General features: G+C 37.7%; 1 protein-coding gene across 1 annotated transcript in view; it reads right to left on the bottom strand.

Moving 5' to 3' along the window:
- Spink5 (serine peptidase inhibitor Kazal type 5) overlaps window positions 1-19,515 on the bottom strand; it is an 80,060-nt gene that overhangs the window by 48,716 nt on the left and 11,829 nt on the right. The window contains exons 4-6 of the mRNA XM_050131182.1: window positions 11,124-11,149; window positions 7,077-7,201; window positions 5,313-5,388 (exon numbers count right to left, since the gene is read on the bottom strand). Of these exons, the coding sequence (XP_049987139.1) occupies window positions 5,313-5,388; window positions 7,077-7,201; window positions 11,124-11,149 (227 nt within the window). The remainder of the gene's footprint in view (window positions 1-5,312; window positions 5,389-7,076; window positions 7,202-11,123; window positions 11,150-19,515) is intronic.

Here is a 19,515-nt window from a genome sequence, read left to right as displayed (position 1 = left end):
GCATAAATGCATGTTAATGTCACATTGACACAAAGGCAGAAAACAAAGATTTAGGGGGAAGGACTATTAAAGAAAGGGTAAAAAAGAACAAAGTAAAATAACATGTTTGAAAATACATCATTTGGTATGCTAATTTGCAGGTCTTTTAAAAAATAACAATTGATATAATAGTCATCAAAAAACAAAATATTAAAATCAACAGGAACAAACAGAGGTAAGATCTGACAGCCATGGAAGATGCAAACAATAGATAATATTACTGGCATGAATGCTAAAAAGGATGATAAAAATACAGAACTATAATTAAAAATAGCTTTACAAAATTTGTGCTAATACATATAAATTAAAATGGATGTATGACTGCACAAATATGATAATGATGAAATGAGCATGTTGATTACATAAATAAGGATTATTTTAATTGACATATTAATCTGTGATAGTTCCTCCCTAAATGACTATCTAAAGAGTTTTACAGTCGAATTTTCTTAAGATTTAGAAAACTTTTGTGAGACATAATAATTTACAATTACTCCAAAAATAAAAAAGTTGTAACATTACAGAGGTATTATTTATGTATCATAAAAGTCACTCAAGTAATAACACGGTGATTTTCAAATAAATCTACAGAACTGTAAAGCTGTCACCAGACACCAGTTTGGGAATATTTCCATCTACTTTAGAAATTCCCCAGGGCCATTACAATCTTATTGCTTAGATCCTGCTTTAGGCAATGGCAGAATATCCTTCTGACAAAATGTGCTATTTTTGAATGTTTCATACAGATGAAATTGTAAATATGATTGTTTAATTCTAATTTCTTTAACTTTGTAAATTCTTTCTGAGATTCATCCATTTGTAACACTGACAGTCACACACTCCTCCCTGTTATTCAGTGTTACTTCAGTTCATGCACTTTATTTATCAGCTCACCTCTGGACATTTATGCCTTGGATTGGTTAAAGTTTTGAACTATTAAAAGCAAGACTTCCATGCATGCAACATGTCTGATTTTGGGGAGACATTTTTTTTTTCACTCACTAGGTTCCTAGGATTGCATTTATGGGGTTCTATGGTGAATCTATGATTAAAGTGAAATTTGGATTAAGAGAGGGAGTGTGAGAAAGAAATCTGTGCTATTTCTTAATTATGTACATTCCATGCTTCAACCCGTGAATTGAGATGCTGAACCCATCATTTTATCATTAAGGTATGAATTCCAAGTTTCTTTCTATTGATGCTGAGTAACCTTGCATTGTTTGACATTATAGGTTTATAGTTCAATTTGAATTTGTTTATTAAATGCTCCAACCCTTTTATGTAGCTTCTAGGATCAACTGTACAATTTCCTTGTAAAATGTTACTGTGTCAGACTTTGTTGACTTCCCATGGGAGCCCTTGCCTATTGGGAGGGGGGATGGGGGATGGGCTGGAGGAAGGGTTTCTACTTCCCTGCTTAACACTTGTCAGTAGCTTCCAGTTCTTATAATCTCCTGCTGTGGGTATTGTTTCAAAGTAATGCTGACCCGGTAGAATGAGGTGATAATGAGTCCTCTCTCTTATGAGAGTTTATAGAGGATTAGGATTATTTTTTTCTGTTAGAACCCGAGAGAGTCTTCTGTGCCTGGACTTGTCTTTGATTAGCTTTCATTTTTTTTCAGATAGCTTATTCTATTGCATATGTATGGGTGTTTTTCTTGTATGTATATGTGTGCAGCCTGATATACAAGAGGCCAAAAGAGGGTATCGGATCTCCTAGAAATGAAGTTACAGATGTTACCGATATTAGGGGTTCTGGGAGTAGAACATTCTGGGAATACAGCCATGTCTCCAATCTGACTCAAGTTCGCTAGCTGAATTAGATCTGATTTGATTATTTACTTGTTTGTTTATTGTATGTATCTGTGTAATGTAATATGTATCATGTAATATGATATGATGTGATGTGGTGTGTGTGAGTGTGTGCGTGTGTGTGTATATGTGTGTAGGCACATGTGAAGGTCAAGGAACTTTAACTGCCTTAGATCTTTTTTGATTATATGTTCATATATTTGTTTGTATCAATATATCACAATAATATATAATATAATAAATTTGCTCTCATTTTTTAGGTGAGTCTCAGAATAGTACCATTTCTATCTTAAAAAGTAATTTATTTCTAGTGAAGCTCTGTTTCTTTCTTCTCATTCTTTCCTTTCAAGTTACAACATGATTGTTTCAATATTTTGTGTGCTTCTTCAGTAACTATTCCAAGTACTTCTTCTGTCAAGTTAAACAACTGTTTGCACTCAGAAACATTTTTTGATATTTCTCATATATATATGTATATAATAACATTATATATACATTCTTCATTTTCATCATTCACATTCTTAAAACAATGCACAATATACAAAACACTACGGAGACTAATGATCCTCAATTCTCCCCTAAAGTTTACCTTTGCTCTACTTTCCCCTACCTTGCATTACCTCTTTGACATCTTCCCTCACACGATTTGCGGTAGCTGATGTCTGCTAAGCAAACATAGGCAGCTGTTATCTGCAAAGCTGGCTTCTTTTTTAAATCTCCTGAGACTTGGGAGCTTAATGGGCAGCCATTGAGTTGACATAAACTTTGGTCAAATACCTCGACCTAAAAAGATTACAGATGGAGTTTTGGGCTTGGGGTGACCATTACATTTCGTCTTCACTTGGGTGCCTTGTTTTCTGAGATCTTGTATAGCTTTGGAGTTGACAGGAAGTGAAATGTCTGGGCTTCTCGAGATTTTGAAGCCTGAGACACCTCCCCCAAGCGGGACTGTAACCCTAGGTACATCCTCCTTGCTCCTGGTGGAGACCATCACATCCACAAAAACATGTATGGGCGGTGCAATTCTACGTTATCCCCAGTTAGTTCTGTCCCTTTTAGCATTGCACTGAAGCTGCCGATGCCCAGGGCTAGCCTGGCATAGAGCCTCAATAGCAACTGGAGAGGACAAGAGACGGCTCATTGCTATGCCAAACAATCACCCTTCCCATTCTTCCTATCCAAAGTGCAGCAGTGCTGGGCGGTGGTGGCGCACGCCTTTAATCCCAGCACTCGGGAGGCAGAGGCAGGCGGATCTCTGTGAGTTCGAGACCGGCCTGGTCTACAGAGCTAGTTCCAGGACAGGCTCCAAAGCCACAGAGAAACCCTGTCTCGAAAAAACAAACAAACAAACAAACAAAAACAAAAACAAAACAAAGTGCAGCAGTTTCCAGCACAACTGCATAACCTGTAGATAATTTTCAGAGCACTAAAGAGATGTTTGATTAATTCTTTCTAACTTATATCCCAGTTGAGAAAAGAGATTTCCTGATTTCTGTATAGCCTAAAGTCTCAGCATGTAGGAAATTTTAAAGGAGTGATTCTAAACTTGATAAGAATAATTAAAAACAAAAATGTATACCTCCTTTGCCTTATACACAAAATTGCAAAATCTATGAAGAATTACTATCCAGAGTATATTAAAATTTATTCTGAATAACTATGGTATAGCTTAAAACAATAGTCTCACACCAAGAAATCTCTAAGATTATTATATTAAAGGCTAAAATTGTTTTAACAATTACAGAAAGTCACTTGATAATGACCAGCACACATTCAGCAGATTGGGAATCAATAGATAAAACTCGTACTAACTCCCCAGAAGATAAATAATTAGCAGATAAAACCGTGGAAGTGTTCCCTTTAATATGAGAAAAGAGGAAGTCCTCTTTAGGTGTTTAACCCCAAATCCTTGCCAGTGATGTAAGGAATGAAAGAGAAATAGAGAATTAACTCATATTGAAAGAAAATAATTAAACTATAATTAATACAGATTATGTTATCAATTGCTAAGCAAAATATAACACAAGGATCAAGCTGAGAGAATTAACATAGCTGACAGAATTCCATCATTTTATATTTTAAAATTCCCACTTAAATTTTAGTTAATCTCTCAAGTAGTAGTAGTCTTTAAATAGATTTAAGATAAGGTGTGTGTGTGAGTGAATGTCTTTGTTAATTTTTTTCTCATTTACTTGTGTTTCATATTTTTAAACACCATTGGCTAACCGAAGTTCTAATTAAGAAGACTTAAAGAAGAGAAGAAAAGAAGTTGCAGAGCTGTTTCAGAAGAGAAACTCAGATTTTAAAGGAACGGCCAGTCCTCCTAGCTTTTGTAGCTTTTGTAGTCAGTCCCTTTAATTATAGATAAAGGATTTGCAGGTATTGGTTGGCTGAGTCGCTGGCCTGGTATTGTTTAAAGAGTGAGACTGACTGAGCCCCGAAGAAGAATTTAGTCAACTATGTTTATCGCGGAGGCAGAAGTTCTCAGACATTCCTCGGCTGCGGTGTTGCCAAGGAAGATGGTAGCTGGGTTAGACCATGGATGATACAAGTAATTAGGGTGTGTCTACCTTGACTGATCATTTTAATTATATGTCAGGGCCAAAGGAGGAGGAAGAGAAGTAAGAAATTAAAGAAAAAGCAACAAAGGGGACCAGGAGGTAATGCCCTGGTCAGCCTAGCTGGTAACAGCCCGTGTGTGGTCAGCTAAAATTGTGAGATTTTGTAAGGCAGGCATTTCCATTAATATGGAAATGCTTATTTTATTTATTAATGTTTTAAGAGTTATTTTTGGATTTTGCTCCAGTGAAATGGTTGTATGATGCTTCATATATATTCAGTGTGTTTTTTTCCCTTTTATTTTATGACTCGGTTTTCTTTTAACTATTGGACATTAAATTCATGCAAAATATTAGCTTGAATCTCAACCTGCAAAACAGACACACATAAGTCCAGTTGAATTAAATTAGGAGAACACTCCAAGTGTTGTACAAGAGAAAAAGAAAGGAATAAAATAGAAAAAAAAAAGGGCAAAGAAACTGACCGAAATGCCTGCCAATGCATGTTAAACACTGTGGCTGGCTTTTAAAATTGAGTTGATAAAATAATGACAGCCAGAGATACACAAATTGCCCATATTACACAGAATATACAGGTTCTGAGAGGTGTTATAATCTCTGTAGTTCAAGAAAGGTTCATAGAGAAACTAGACAGACAGGAGGTAAGAGAAACTTTCAGAAAGCTCTCCCCATCCAGCTAGCTCCACCTCTCAGCATCTGTCAGTGTTTCCTGAGTTGGGTCATGGGTTGGGCCTATGGACAAGCTGTACCAGATACTCAGCCCACCCTTCTCTAAGTCACATTCCCTCCCTTCTAAGTGGTTGGCTTCACAACAGTAATTAGGAAACAAACAGATAACTCTGAATAGAGTCCAGCATCTTTTTGAAAGTAAATGTGGCTCACCTTTGCCGGGGCAGCCGCCCTCGTGGCTCTTGATAAATCTCCCACGCTCTTATTGGACTTGGCTTCTTCTTCTTCTCTGAGAAAGAGAGAGGACTAGCATAATTTGATGTTAAAATTACTTGTTGCTAAGCAATCTTTAGGAATAAAGACAGACATGATCAAGTTGCTTTTGACTGCTTACTGTGCTCAGCCTGAGCTGCCAGAGTGAAAATAGTTCCCATAATGAATGAGCAAGACCCTCCATGCTCAAAAAAAAAAGTCTCAAATATGTACAAGGATAGACAAGAAACTTAGTGTTTAACTAACATACCTGACCTTGAATACTTCCTTCAGTAAGATGACTATATTGTTACTGTAAACACTGGTCTGTGTCATTATTTGCAACATCTGAAAGACTATTTACATTCAACTTGACAGCCCATTATCAATGTCAAGATAATCCTAGAAAATCATAGTCTCCTTCTTCCCAGGTGAGCCAAGTATTTTATTACACAGATAAAGAATAGCAATTTAATAAGTGACTCTAATATTAAACTATTTTATTCTTGTTTAAAATTATCAGTAATTACTTTATTCAAAGATTTGACTTCACATATATGATGAAAGGGAATCTTTGCTGTGAACAAGATGCTTGCTGGCTCATGTGCAGCTTTCAAAAGAATGAGAAAGTGTTATTACACATGCATGGAACCCCCCCCACCCTAAATCCTGTCCTGCCATGTGTCTTCATCCCTTCAGTACAAGTAACACATATGTCTAGTGCTTTGTAATGTCAATATTATTATTGAATACATCACATTAAATCCTTGACATATGCCATCATGACTTTTGAAAAACCAATTATAGGATAATTGTCTTAAAAGGATAAGCTTAGCATTGCCTTGATATGACCATTGACGTCTTGAAAGTATTCAAAAATGAAGATGGGATCCCTGCTAAAAAACATATCAGTGGCCTGCAGATGTATATCAGTGGTACAGTCCTTGACTAGCATTCAGGGAGCCTTAGGTTCAAAATTTGACACTCCAGAAAATATTCAGAAAGAATCTTAAAAAGAATTGTGATACTCTGGTTCCAGGATTTAGAACTGATAATACAAACCTTCTACCGCCTTCTCTCTGTCGCTGAAGAGAAAGAAATCGAGCTCAGGAACGGTGAACAGATGCGGAGACATTGAGTAATAATCCTGGTAGATTTCCAGTATTCTTTCTGAGCCCAGCAGTGAAAGCTGCATTGAGATTTTAGTCCACCACACCCTGGTTACAATCCTAGCCTGTTCTCCCTGGCACTTCAATGGGTCTAAATGCATTCTCCACAAATCTCTCTGCTGGCTGGCAGCCACCAGACCAGTCTGCTTTCTCCTCGGAGAATCTGCTCGACCTCTCAGGCACGGCAGAGTCAAGTCTTAACAGGCCCAGGAATCTGTCTTAAGTTCTTTGTATCTGAGAAACAGGAAGCTCAAAGTGGAACTACAATCCTGAGAATACTACAGGGTGCTAGTCTACTTGCATGGGGCTCCCTGACAGGTCTTTGAAATCCCATTGAGTGATCATTAAAGTCTTTCTCTGTGTGTGAGTGACAATTATCCGGTTTTATCTGATGGGAGGTGCCAGAATGGTCTGTTCACCCTGTGCTTTTACTCGCCTAGGTTTAAAAGAAGATGAAGGTGAACGAAAGATTACAAACAGACCGTCTTCATGCCCTCGTTATTTCAGAGGCTAGCTGGTCATTTGAACATGTGCAAGGCAAAAAATTTTTACTCACAGTATCCGTTTGCAAAAGATGCATAATTCGTTGTCCGAGCCATAGGGATTTGGAATAGGGCCGTTGCTTTCTGAACACAACTGCTTATTGATTTTCATCAATGCTTGAAGTTTTCTACATACGTCCTAGAGAAAAATATAGTTATACCATTTAAGAACTTCGTAAAACAACCTTATTTAATAGCATCATGCCCATGCCAGGAAGTCATTCAGTCAGTTTAAACAACACAAAACAATGATTCTGACTTGCCCATTAGAAACAGTAAACTCACCTAATAAGTGTTTATCTGATACAACTGATTATACGGAAAAACGTATGGAGACGTGTTATAGATACTCATTTAGTAAAATATTTTCCTTTCTTACTATTGTTATGGTGACACTGGATGTTATAATCATAATAAGCTAAGTGGATGCATTAAATACTAATGAGTAGTGAAACAGTTGTAGTAGCCACTAGACTGTGAGAGGATTGCTGGAATACTGAGACTAAGTGTGTGAGCACTGGACTCTACCAAGGGGCCCTGCCACATACTCTGAAATGTCTACTGCATTTCTCCTAGCAATATTAGCAGTTATCAGATGTTTGCAAAATGTTCCTTCATATTTTGGAAGACAAGTTTCTATAATGATTCATTCCCGGGACAAATTCCAGATCCTTTGGCCTTATATTAGAGGCTGACTTACTTCAGCGCTACTGGGGCTGAAAATTCAAGACTCTTCTCCCAAAGAGTTAGGAAAGGCTATGGTACTTGGAATTCCATTTTAACCTCCAGCACACTGTCTAGCACTACTGTTATCTGTATAACATCCTCAAAGACATGTTGTGATCTTCTTGATTTGGACTTCATTCTGGTAAATGCCAATGGTCCCTCTTTATCAAGTTTAAAAGGCTGCGTGGAGACCATTTTGAATTTTAGAATGCACAGGAAAGGATAGTGGAACGTCTCTGAAGTGAGGGAAATTTGTTTTCATTTCTGTGCTCAGTGTGTTTGACTGACAGCCTGCTCTCTGTGTTCCTTCGTCCTTCCTAGGACTGAAGGATATGTGAAAATCAACAGCACATTCATTTGTGCTGGGGGAGTGAGCACTCATTCAAAATGCTATCTTCACCACCAACGAGCAAAGTTTACTAGGCCCTTAGATCAAACTTGCCTAATTTGCCATTGATGCTTTCTTTAGATTTTCCCCTAAACAAATCCTGTTCTAGATACTTCCATCAGAAGGAAAATAATAAAGTTAATTTTTGTTCCAACTATCAAACATACCTCTTCCAAGGAATTGATCATAGGAGTCTGTGGACTCTACAAAAGCTTTATAATAATTGAATCTATCAACAATCATTCATTGAGATTACTGTTAAATTCAACACGACAATACATTAGTAAAGGAGCAGAAGCATGCTGATCTGAGAAGCTCACACAGAAGAATGGGTACCATTTTATCTAATCCAGCTTCTTAAATATGTCTGGAAGTTTCAACTACCTACAGAACAATTAGTAAGCGGTCCAACCCATCACTGGGAAATTTTTGCTAAGGGTGACCTGTTAAAACATCTTTGACTGTTATCCCTGTTCAGTGATCTCTCAGAGAGATGAAGTAGCAATTTATGGTAACAGAAAGGAGCTGGCCATCTTGAGATCTGATGTGTGGTTCATTGATGTTTTTTTACACCAATTTAGAAACTTACTTCCTAGACTGCCTAATGTGAATGGTTCTATAAAGCTTTCAAAACCTTATAACAGAAAGGCTATAAAGCCTAGTACCTTCACAATAAAATCATTATTCTTGGAAGGTAGATATTTGACAATATGTATAGAAAAAAGGAGTTATGATAATCCTAGAATGAAACTCTAAATAATTTTAATAGTTAAATCATAAAAAATCAATTCTAAGCAGTTTTGACTAGGTTTCATAATGTCACAGTTAAACTCCATAATGTCATAATTAGATGTAATTCCTTAAGGGATTCAGCTTTAAAAACAGTAAGTTAAAAAACTTGCTCACCGTGTTCAGTGTGCTCAGAGATGGGCCATGGTATTCTGCTGAGGTTTAAATATCCCAGTCTAGTTCCCTGGGATGCAATGAAAGATCATACAAATGGAAAGCACTAACTGTGCTTTTTTTGGGGGGGGAAACTTAGCATCCTTAAAATTATCAAAAAAACAGAAGATTGGTACTGTAGCAGATCCAGACTGAGATGTCATCACTCAGAGCCACGGAGATGACTCTGCCGTGCAACTCCAAGCCCTCGGCTTGCTTTCGTTTCACTAAAGGTATTCTCCTTTTCCACATCTCAGAAACAAACTGGATCCACCTCACGTCACGTGCTCTTGTTGTTGTCTTCTGTCCATCCACCTACCTGGCAATCAAATCCTCCAGGAGCTGGCCTTGCTCCCATTTTTTTATTGCAATGCTAACAGATTTGTTTTGGCTTTATAATGACCCTTCTCCAATGACAGATTTGAGCCTATATATAAGATCCTTTCTGGTGGCGACAGTGCCAGTCCATGGTGTTCTGGCTCATGTTTGAAATATTCAACAAGATTCTATGATGCTAGGAAGGCCTCAAGTTAATGAATTTTTAGGAGAACAGCAAAGATTGCAGCATCATGAAGAGTTTTCTGTTGGGGGACAATATCCAAAAAGTATTCTCAGAAACTTTTCCAGAGGGAAGACTGTTTTCTTGTGTGCATCTTGCCTTTTATTTCAATATAATAAGGTAGCTAAACCTGTGGTTTTCAATAAGATTTTCAGCACAGTAGAATTCGATGATATCAAAGAAATTCAGTGCAATTTTTCAACCATTGCCCGTGATCTGAGGTTTTAACGTGTGTCCTGCTCTCTAAAACCCAGACTCTGCCAAAGTCTCATGAGCCATCACTGACTAGCCAAACTTGGGTGAAATAATAGAGGCTATCTATGTGAAATCCTCTAGAATATTTACAGAACAACGTTTCTTTTCTTAAAAACAGTTACAGTGAGATATAAACAATTTAATAATGTTTTAAAAGAAGTTTGGTAGAAAGAAAACCTACTTAATTCCTTTATTTAATTTTCATGGCCTTTGAGAGATGTAACAAATTTAGCTTCACATGCAATATTGTTTTAAATGATACAGCAATGCCGTACACAGCAGCTTGTGGACAAAGATAAAATATGTACAGGACAAAGGCATGGCCTTTTCAATTACCTTTCAAATAGATATAAAATGTATTTCTATACAAGGAGGTTCTTTTGTTTCTCAATAACAGGCCTGTCATAATCACCTGAATACCTTCCTGGATCCAGGGTTCTGCCCTCACAGGTGCTTCTACCAGGGCTGCTGTAAGCTGTCAAGATCTCTCCTGGCCTTTGATCCTTGTTCCCACGCTTTCTCACCATAGAACACTCTGTATCTTTTTCCCATTTAGAAATGGAGACCTCCTTTAGTTCCTGTAATATTATATATCTTACTCTTTTTTCCCTAGCACTATTATTGAGAGAGCCATATATTTTTGCAATTTACCTGTCACAAAAACTAAAGTTTCAGAAGGCATGAGTTTTATGTCTATTGTTTACTTCAGAAAATACTGGTTTTTCAAAATAGATCAGAATTATTAAATAGATATGTATTTAATTATCTATATATGTGTATGTGTGTGTGAGTGTATGCGTGTGTGTGATGACTATGTACTGTGACAGACACATATTTCTTTGCATAACGATTACCTAAAGCATATATAGTATCCTGGATTTTTCACTTGTTGAGTGGAAAAATAGCAATTTCTTGGTTGATTATTTTGTTTGTCTATGGAGTTTTAAAGTACTATTTTAGCATGGTAGATTGCCTCTTGTAAATGCCTTATATAAATTAATATAATGAGAGAGAAGGAGAGACAGAGAGACTAAGAGAGAGAGAGATTCATGTTTTATCCATAAAGGCCTGTTTTTGCATTTTAAACAAAAGTTATTATTGCCTGTCAGTATGCTGTCTGTATTATTAACAAGAAATCAATTTTTCTTTTGGTAACTTTGAAGGAATTAAATGAGAATAAGCAAGACTGACCTGTACTGAATCCCCACTGACTGCATCTGAGACAAAAATGCAGAAAACAAGGTTAAGAGATATAAACTTTTTAATAAATTAGACATATGATTCACTCAGTGCAAGGCTCTTACTGTTTTACTGATAATGTATTCTACAACCACAAATTATCTTGAATGCATTAAGATTTATGGTGACAGATCTCATGATGGCACTGTCACAAGGGCCCAATGCTCACATTGTACTAAACCTAACCAGATTATCTACATTGCCTCATAACTCACTGAAGAGTGAGGGACAGCCTTCCTCCTTGACAGATGGTAGCACGGTGCATATGCCAAATACACCGTACCAATTTAAATATAACTTAAAACACCCAAGTAGTATAAAGCTTAAACTATATATATATGTATATATATATGTATATATGTATATAATATAAAATTTCATTTTCTGAACTCTGGCTATTCTAATTCCTTTTTACAGAAGCAAAATCAGAGCTCTGTCAGAAACTAAGGTTAATTAAAGTCATAGACGTATTACACGCTCATTAACTTAATCTCTTATACCTTAGATTTATTTTATGAAACAACATCGTTTGTGTATAATGATCTCAATAGCTTTATATCTTAAGTTCAGTGTTGTAAAAGGACTGTTCAGAGAAAGGTAAATCTATGTAGCCCATGTCATCCTGACAAGTAAACACAAAATTAGAAAATTTATTTTCTAGCTCTCACAAAATTCCTTAATTCTTCAGGAACAATATTTTCAATTCATTTAGAATCTTAAGATAGAATAAATGTAAAAGGAAATATTGTTTTAAAACTAGAACAGTCAATATAATTTATTTTTAATATTCACTTACCCACATAGTTTTAAAATACATGTAGTAATTGCATGCCAGTTTTAAGTGTCTAATGCCTATAGGTAGAACAAACTGGATGCTTGGATACAAAATAATCTATTGGCTTTTCAGAGCTAATATAAAATTATCAGAAGGGCCTCTCACAGAAAAAAAGTTCAATTATTCTCAAACCATTTTCATTATTAAGGATAGTTCGAGATTTTAACATTCTGTATATAATTACATATGTGTTATATACACGCACATACATATACATATATACATACATTAGTCTACATATTATATACATACATAAGTATTACACATACACACACACACATTCTAAGTAGGGGGTGGGGAAGAAAAGCCCCTTCCCCAAGCTTTGAGATCTATGGCAAGAAACTTTCAATGTTTGTAAACTGCTCACCTTGTGTGAGATAAAGAGCCAGGGTCAAAAGCAGTAGCACTGGGTCTGTCTTCATGCTGAAGGTGATGTAAGTCAGTTACAGGTCTGCTCTGTGCATTGCTCAGCTGGTGCTCTAAGACTGATCGTGAGAGCCGCACGATCTTTTATACATAGGGTGACACACACACACAGAACCAGTTGTTCAGGCTCATGCTAGACTCCTTAGATGGCACCAGTTCAGTTTCCATCCTATAAGATCCTGCCAAGGTATCAGATTTAAGCAGATAATGCCTATTTCTAGCACAGTAATATGTTTTCATGATAGTCATCCCAGAAGTCTAGAGAAAGGACCCCTCTGGGGGCCTATCATTTCTAATCCTATATGAGCTCCCCTGTGATGCCAGACATGCTACGGCCTCTTCAAACGTGTCTCTCTCTAACTGACCTCCCTTTATAAGTGAGAGGGGAAGGGAAACGTAGACAGATTCCGTGTCCTATCCATCAGGAAAAATGTAAAGATTTCCACATCGGGGGAAGGTTGTGTCTAATGAGAGAACCTGGGGTTTGTGTGAATTCCATCGGTAGATATTCCCAAGTGGGACTTAATGACTATATAGCGACTACAAACTTGGCATTCTTTTCCCTTCACACACTGGTAAAAGCAGAAACAGTGAACGTATGTCTTATATATAACGACTTTTTAAAACTTCCCTTGGGCTCCAGATATAGTTCAGTGATGAGGCACTTGCCTAGCATGTGAGAGCTCCTGGATTCCATCCCTACCTAGAGCCAGAAAAATAATTCTCAATCAAAAGATTATTATATCCTCACCAAATACCACACTCCTCCTAAAGAGTAAAGGTTCAAGACTAAACTTTCCATAGCCCATACATATCTAAATTATGCTGTTTCTACTAAATTAAATTTATCCTTTTGTTATTTGGCCTTCCTGCAAAGAAAAACAGTTGTTACACATTATGAATATTTGTGACCTTTACTAGTACACTGTTTGTTTTTCTCATTCTACAAAGTGTACATTCTATAAGACAGTTCATCTTTCACTGTTGGCTTAAATCTCCCACGTAAAGGACATTGGGAGTTTCTGCTGGACTCCTAATGATGGAAGTGAAGGTGTTTCTCACTATTCTACCAGCTTGTGGGACCCTTTCCCTCCTCCTGGGTTGCCTCGTCCAGCCTTAATATGGGGGTTTGTCTTTACTCTTATTACATCATGTTGTTCTGTGTTTGGTTGATATCACTGGGAGGCCTGCTCTTTTCTGAGGGGTAATGGAGGAGGAGTAGATGTGGGGACATTGGGAGGAGGGAAGGAGGGGAGGCCGTGGTTGTATATATAGTATAAGGGAAGAATTTTTTTTTTTTTTTTTTTTTTTTTTTTTTTGTTTTTTGATGCAGGTTTTTTTTGTGTTTTTTGTTGNCGAGACAGGGTTTCTCTGTGATTTTGGAGCCTGTCTTGGAACTAGCTCTTGTAGACCAGGCTGGTCTCAAACTCAAAGAGATCCACCTGCCTCTGCCTCCCAAGTGCTGGGATTAAAGGCCTGCGCCACCACCGCCCGGCTGGGGAAGAATAAATTTAAGACAATAACTGAAGCCACAATCAAATCATTTGATTTCAGTAATTCTCAGGGTTTCCACATACATAGGAAGAAAAAAAAAAAGTCATGAAATCCAAGAACTTTGTATAATCCTGGCGCTTTTAAAGTCGGAATTTTCCCCCCTTTTCTCATAAAATAATTTGTTACTCATACAACAACAACCATTGACTACTAACTTTTATCACATTGTCGCTGCTCAATAAAAGTAGTGATCGTGGAGAACAAGGTCTATATATATTACTGCCCTAACTTTAAAAAACCAGAGTCTGTCATACCTCATTGTAAGGAAAGCGGACTAGGGAGGCAGGCGGTCTGTGGCTGCTATTCCTGTCTGTGACTACAGCATAATGGAAATGGACCAGCTTTGGAGCCAAACCTTGACTCACCAGTTACTTGCCTTGGGCAAGTCACTTCCTTCCTCTGAGCTGTAGTTCCCTAACATGTAAAACAGAGTAAGGAACACAAGGGCTGTACAGCTCGGATGTTACCCAGGTGCTGTGATTGTGTGTGTACGCAATTTGACTACTGTAACAATACCAAGACTATGTGGTGAGCTTCGTTGCTAAAGACAGCTGGTCTCCCATCATGAAATGTCAACCTGCTTGAATCTGGATCTCAACAACATTTGCAAGTTTACTGAGCATCTACGTTCCAAAGTTAAAACGAAACGTCTTTTCATTTCTTAATTGTGCTTATTGGAACATCCTTGTTCCTATATTTTAAAAAAAGCCTTTTAAATATTCATGTACAAAGGCTAATATAGTTTATTTTGCATTTTCCCAGCCAGGTCACTGAAACTCTCTAAGTTTTGTAGTAGGCAAGTTAATTCTTTCCAATAGAATCAGTGACTGTGTAAAATGCCCTGACGATACCTACTGTGGACCAGGTGAATCCTATTCTCACGGGTGGATATAGAGCCAAGGAGGAACAAAAGAACCAACAGGTGAGTGCCTCTTTGAAGAATCTCTGCTATGAGGAAACCTGAAGGAGGTGGATTCCTCCCTCTTGGCAAAGGGCTCCTCACTGACAGCCAGAGCTTCCATTCCCAGGAGGGGAAGAACACCCAGTTCCCCCAATAATGAAAGATCCCATTGGATGCCCATGGCATCAGGGCTTTCTCTCCAGTTCACTTCAGGAACGTTGCAAATCTGGAGATAATTAATCACATGCCCTGTCAATCACTCTTTGTTTCTTAAAACCACAGTTGTTAAATTCAGATGAATGAGATTGTCGTTAGGCTTAGATTACTGCTAGACTATCAAAGACTCTCTCTGATCCACGTTCTGGTCTTCTGAACATTTATAAGAGATATAGAACTCTACTCTTTCTAGAAAGGAAAAGGATTAGATGGTAAAAGCTGTAAACTTTCCAATTCTGTTCATTTGTCATCCAGATTCAAATCTGAACTCAAGTGAGAGGTACTGACAAAGAGGGGAAAAAAGGATAGAACAGGCAGAATTTTCATAAACCAGCAATGTCCCTGAAAACAAAGAATATTTCTAAACATCAAAGTTAGTCTTCTCTTTTTCTATTGTTTAAGTTTCTTGATGCTTCTAGTGATTATTCTTTTTTCAATGCATGATTTTTTATAATTCCTCAGCTTTCACCACTGTCTTTATTTAATATTATGTTGATTTGATTTTCTTTGTTGATCCTCTGTGATTTTCTTTCTCTCTCTCTCAAAACACACACACACACACACACACACACACACACACATCTCAATAGTCAAATAGATGATGACGAAGAAAATTGCTGCCCTGGTTTGCTTTCGGTTGCTATGAGAAAACACTAAGATCGTAAACCCAACCTGGACAGGGGAAGATTCACTCAGCTAACATGCCCCTTCACAGATCTTTGTGAAGGAAAATTGGAGTTGGAATGTGGAAGGAGAACCTGAAACAGGGGCCATGGAAGAGTACTACTTGCTGATTTGCTGTCTGAGGCTTTCTTAGCCTCCTTTTATATAGCACCCTGGAGTTCCTGCCCAGGGCTGGCTCTGTCCACAGTGGACTGGGCTCCCCATATCAATCATAGATCAAGAAAATGCTCTTACAGACTTTCCCATAGGGAATCTCCTGCATGCAGTCCGTCATTGAACACACCCCTTTTTCAAGTTGGCAAGTTGACAAATATCAAACCAAATCAAAACCAAACAAAAACCACACAAGTGTAAAGGTCTTCCTCTAAATTAAGAGTTTTCACTTGCAGTGTGAGCTGTAAAACTGACTATAACTTTGCAGCCTATCGGCTTTCACTTTCAGTAGATTGCTTAGTATGTGACAGGGAATCCTCACTGGTTTATTGTTAAATATGCATGTTAGTGTGATGGAAGAACTCTGAGCACATTTAAGATGGGCTAGGCTAATGATGCCCAGTAGATTAGAAGTATTAAGTGTATTTTGGGGGGTACAATATGTAGTTGGACTTTCCTTAAATTGTTAGCTCCCAGATAATGGCTTGGAGACTTATTATTTATTATGAAAGCTTGACCTTAGTTTAGGCTTCTTCCCAACTAGTTCTTAAAACTTAAATTAACTCATTTATATCCACCTATGTTCTGCCACATGACTCATTACCTCTGTTCAGTACTGTGTGTCCCACTTCCTCTTTGTCTGGCTGGCAAATTTCTGCCTTTCTGATTCCTTATCCCTGTCCCTCCCCTCCCCCAGAAATTTCACCTATTCCCTTCTGCCCATCTATTGGCCATTCAGCTCTTTACTAAACCAATCAGAAGATGCCTTGGAAGAGACACATATTCACAGTGCACAAAAAGATTATCCCACAACAAAAATATGCATAACAAAATTTACTAATCAGCCTAAGTGGAAAGTTAGGAGACAATAAGTACCTGATACAATTTTTACCACTTGCTATTTCTGAATTTTTAAAATTATGTTTTTATTAATTCTTTGAGGATTTTATACAATGTATTTTGATCATATTCAGCTTATTATAAACTCCTCCCATATCCTACCTGTCTCTTCATCCACCTACCTTCATCCCTCCAACTCTCTATTTCTTTTTTAAGCTCATGGGTCCTGTTGGTGCCCCAATTACTTCTAGGCATTGGGCCTGTCCTTAAGTGTGGACCTTATTCCGGTTGTTACACCACTAATGAAAACTGACTCTCCTTTACCCAAAGCTATCAAATGTGAACAGTTCTTGAGATAGGGTTGGCCCTCTCCCCTCCTCCATGCTGGGATTTTTGCCTGACTTGAAATTTTGCAGGTCTTGTGCAATCACAATATGAACTGACAATCTCTGTGAGTTCATATGCACGATTACTCTGTTGTGTCTGGAAAGGATTGTTTCCTTGCAGTCATCCAGAACCTCCAATTTTTACAATCTTAACACCTTCTCTTCTGCATAGATCCCTGAGATTAAGGGTGTGGTGGGATATGGACATCTCATTATGTCTGAGCATTCAAAGTCTCTTATTCTCTATAAATTCTTCAGGTATGCGTCTCTTCATTATTTGCCATACACTGGGGGAAAAGAGCTTCTCTGGAGAGAGATGATAGATGACATAATCTATGGTATAGTGATACAATGGCAGCAGTTGTTTTAATGCTATGACCATATAGTAGAAGAATGGTAGATTCCTTTCTCCATGACATAGGTCATCGTATTTTTTTTTCGAGATAGGGTTCCTCTGTAGCTTTGGTGCCTGTCCCAGAACTAGCTCTTGTAGACCAGGCTGGCCTTGAACTCCTAGAGATCCGCCTGCCTCTGCCTCCCAAGTGCTGGGATTAAAGGCGTGCGCCACCACCTCCAGGCTCATCGTTTGTTCTTGACGTTCTTGAAAGTGTTTGTTTGAGTTCCATTTTTGAAGAACAGTATTCTCAACTTTTTATGGAATCTTAGGACCCTAAAATGTATTAGTTGAGAAGTATCTATATCTCCTAATATATTTTAGAAGATGAAACAAAATACTTATTTTCCTACTTTTAATTCTTTCCTCCCAGAATTCTATTATACCTCTATTTTTTTTTTTTTGTCTTGATACTTATTTGGGAAAAGATGCCAACTGGAAGACAGCCTTTACTGAATTTCTTATCTCAGAATATTTAACAATCCACTTCACTCCCTCTCTGAGAATACCTTTCTGTTTACCTGGAAAGACTAAGAAGAGATAAGAATCTATTTGCATCTAAGAATAGAATGAGAAGGGCATTGTTTGTTCAATGAGTATATAGAGTGCTATTTATAGATATAATTATTGCTTTTATTAGATTAGGGTTAAGAAAACAAAAAGACAATGTTTAATTTTTTTTAATTAAATTAATTTTTTTTTTTTCATTTTACATACCAATCCCACTTCCCACTCTCTCTCCTCCTTTACCACCCTCCAAGCCCACCCGCATCCACTCCTAACAGAGGGTAAGTCACACTGCTTTGGGGAATGTCCAAGACCCTCCCTACTATATCTATGCAGAGCAAGGTATCCATTCAAATAGAAAGGGTTCCAAAAAATCCAGTACAAGCAGTAGGGATAAATCCTGGTGCCACTGCCAGTGGCCCTGCAGTCTGCCCCAACCATCCAATAGTCACCCACATTCAGAGGGACTAGTTTGAACCTATGCTGTTTCCTTCCTTGTCTGGCTGGAGTTGGTGAGCTTTCATTAGCTCAGGTAAACTGTTTTAGTGGGTGTACCCTTTATGGTCTTAACCTCTTTACTGATATTCTCACTCCTCCCACTCTTCAACTGGACTTTGAGAGGTAAGTCCAGCGCTCTGATGCAGGTCTCTGCTTTGGTTTCCATGTGTTGCTGGATAAAGGTTTTATGGTGATATTTAAGACATGCATCAGTCTTACCACAGGTCAATGCCAGTTTGGGCCCCTCTCCTCTATTGCTTAGGGTCTTAGCTGGGGTCATTCTTGTGGATTCCTGGGGATTTTTCTAGTGCCAGGTTTCTTGCTAGTTCCATAATGACTCCCTCAATCAAAATATCTCTTTCCTTGCTCTCATCTTGGTCTTTCCTCCATCTCGACTATCCCATTTCCTCACGTTCTTCTCTTGAGAAGCCTTTATTTAATTCTGTACCCCATTTTAATTGGGTTATTTGAAATTTTTATGTCTAATTTCTTGAGTTCTTTATATATTTTCGAGATCAGTCCTCTGTCTGATGTGGGGTTGGTGAAAGATTTTTTTTTCTGTCTTCTTGACTGTGGCCTTTGCTTTACAGAAGCGTCTCAGTTTCAGAAGGTCCCGTTTATTTATTGTTGCTCTCAGTGTCGGTGCTACAATGGTTATATTTATGAAGTGGTCTTCTGTGCCAATGCATGAAAGACTACTTACCACTTTCTCTTCTATCAGGTTCGGTGTGGTCAGATTTATATTCAGGATTTTAATCTGTTTGGACTTGAGTTTTGTGCTTGGGGATAAATATGGATCTATTTTTATTCTTCTACATGTTGACATCCAGTTATGCCAGCATCATTTGTTGAAGATGCTTTCTTTTTCCATTGTATATTTTTAGCTTCTTTGTCAAAAATCAGGAGTTCATAGGTATGTGGTTTAATATCTGGGTCTTCAATTTGATTCC

This window comes from Alexandromys fortis, unplaced genomic scaffold, assembly GCF_014885135.2.
Source record: "Alexandromys fortis isolate MF-2015 unplaced genomic scaffold, M_Fortis_MF-2015_v1.1 scaffold_368, whole genome shotgun sequence".
Lineage (NCBI taxonomy): Eukaryota > Metazoa > Chordata > Mammalia > Rodentia > Cricetidae > Alexandromys > Alexandromys fortis.
The sequence above is the reverse complement of the archived record's forward strand: the minus strand, read 5'-3'. Positions and strand labels throughout refer to the sequence as shown.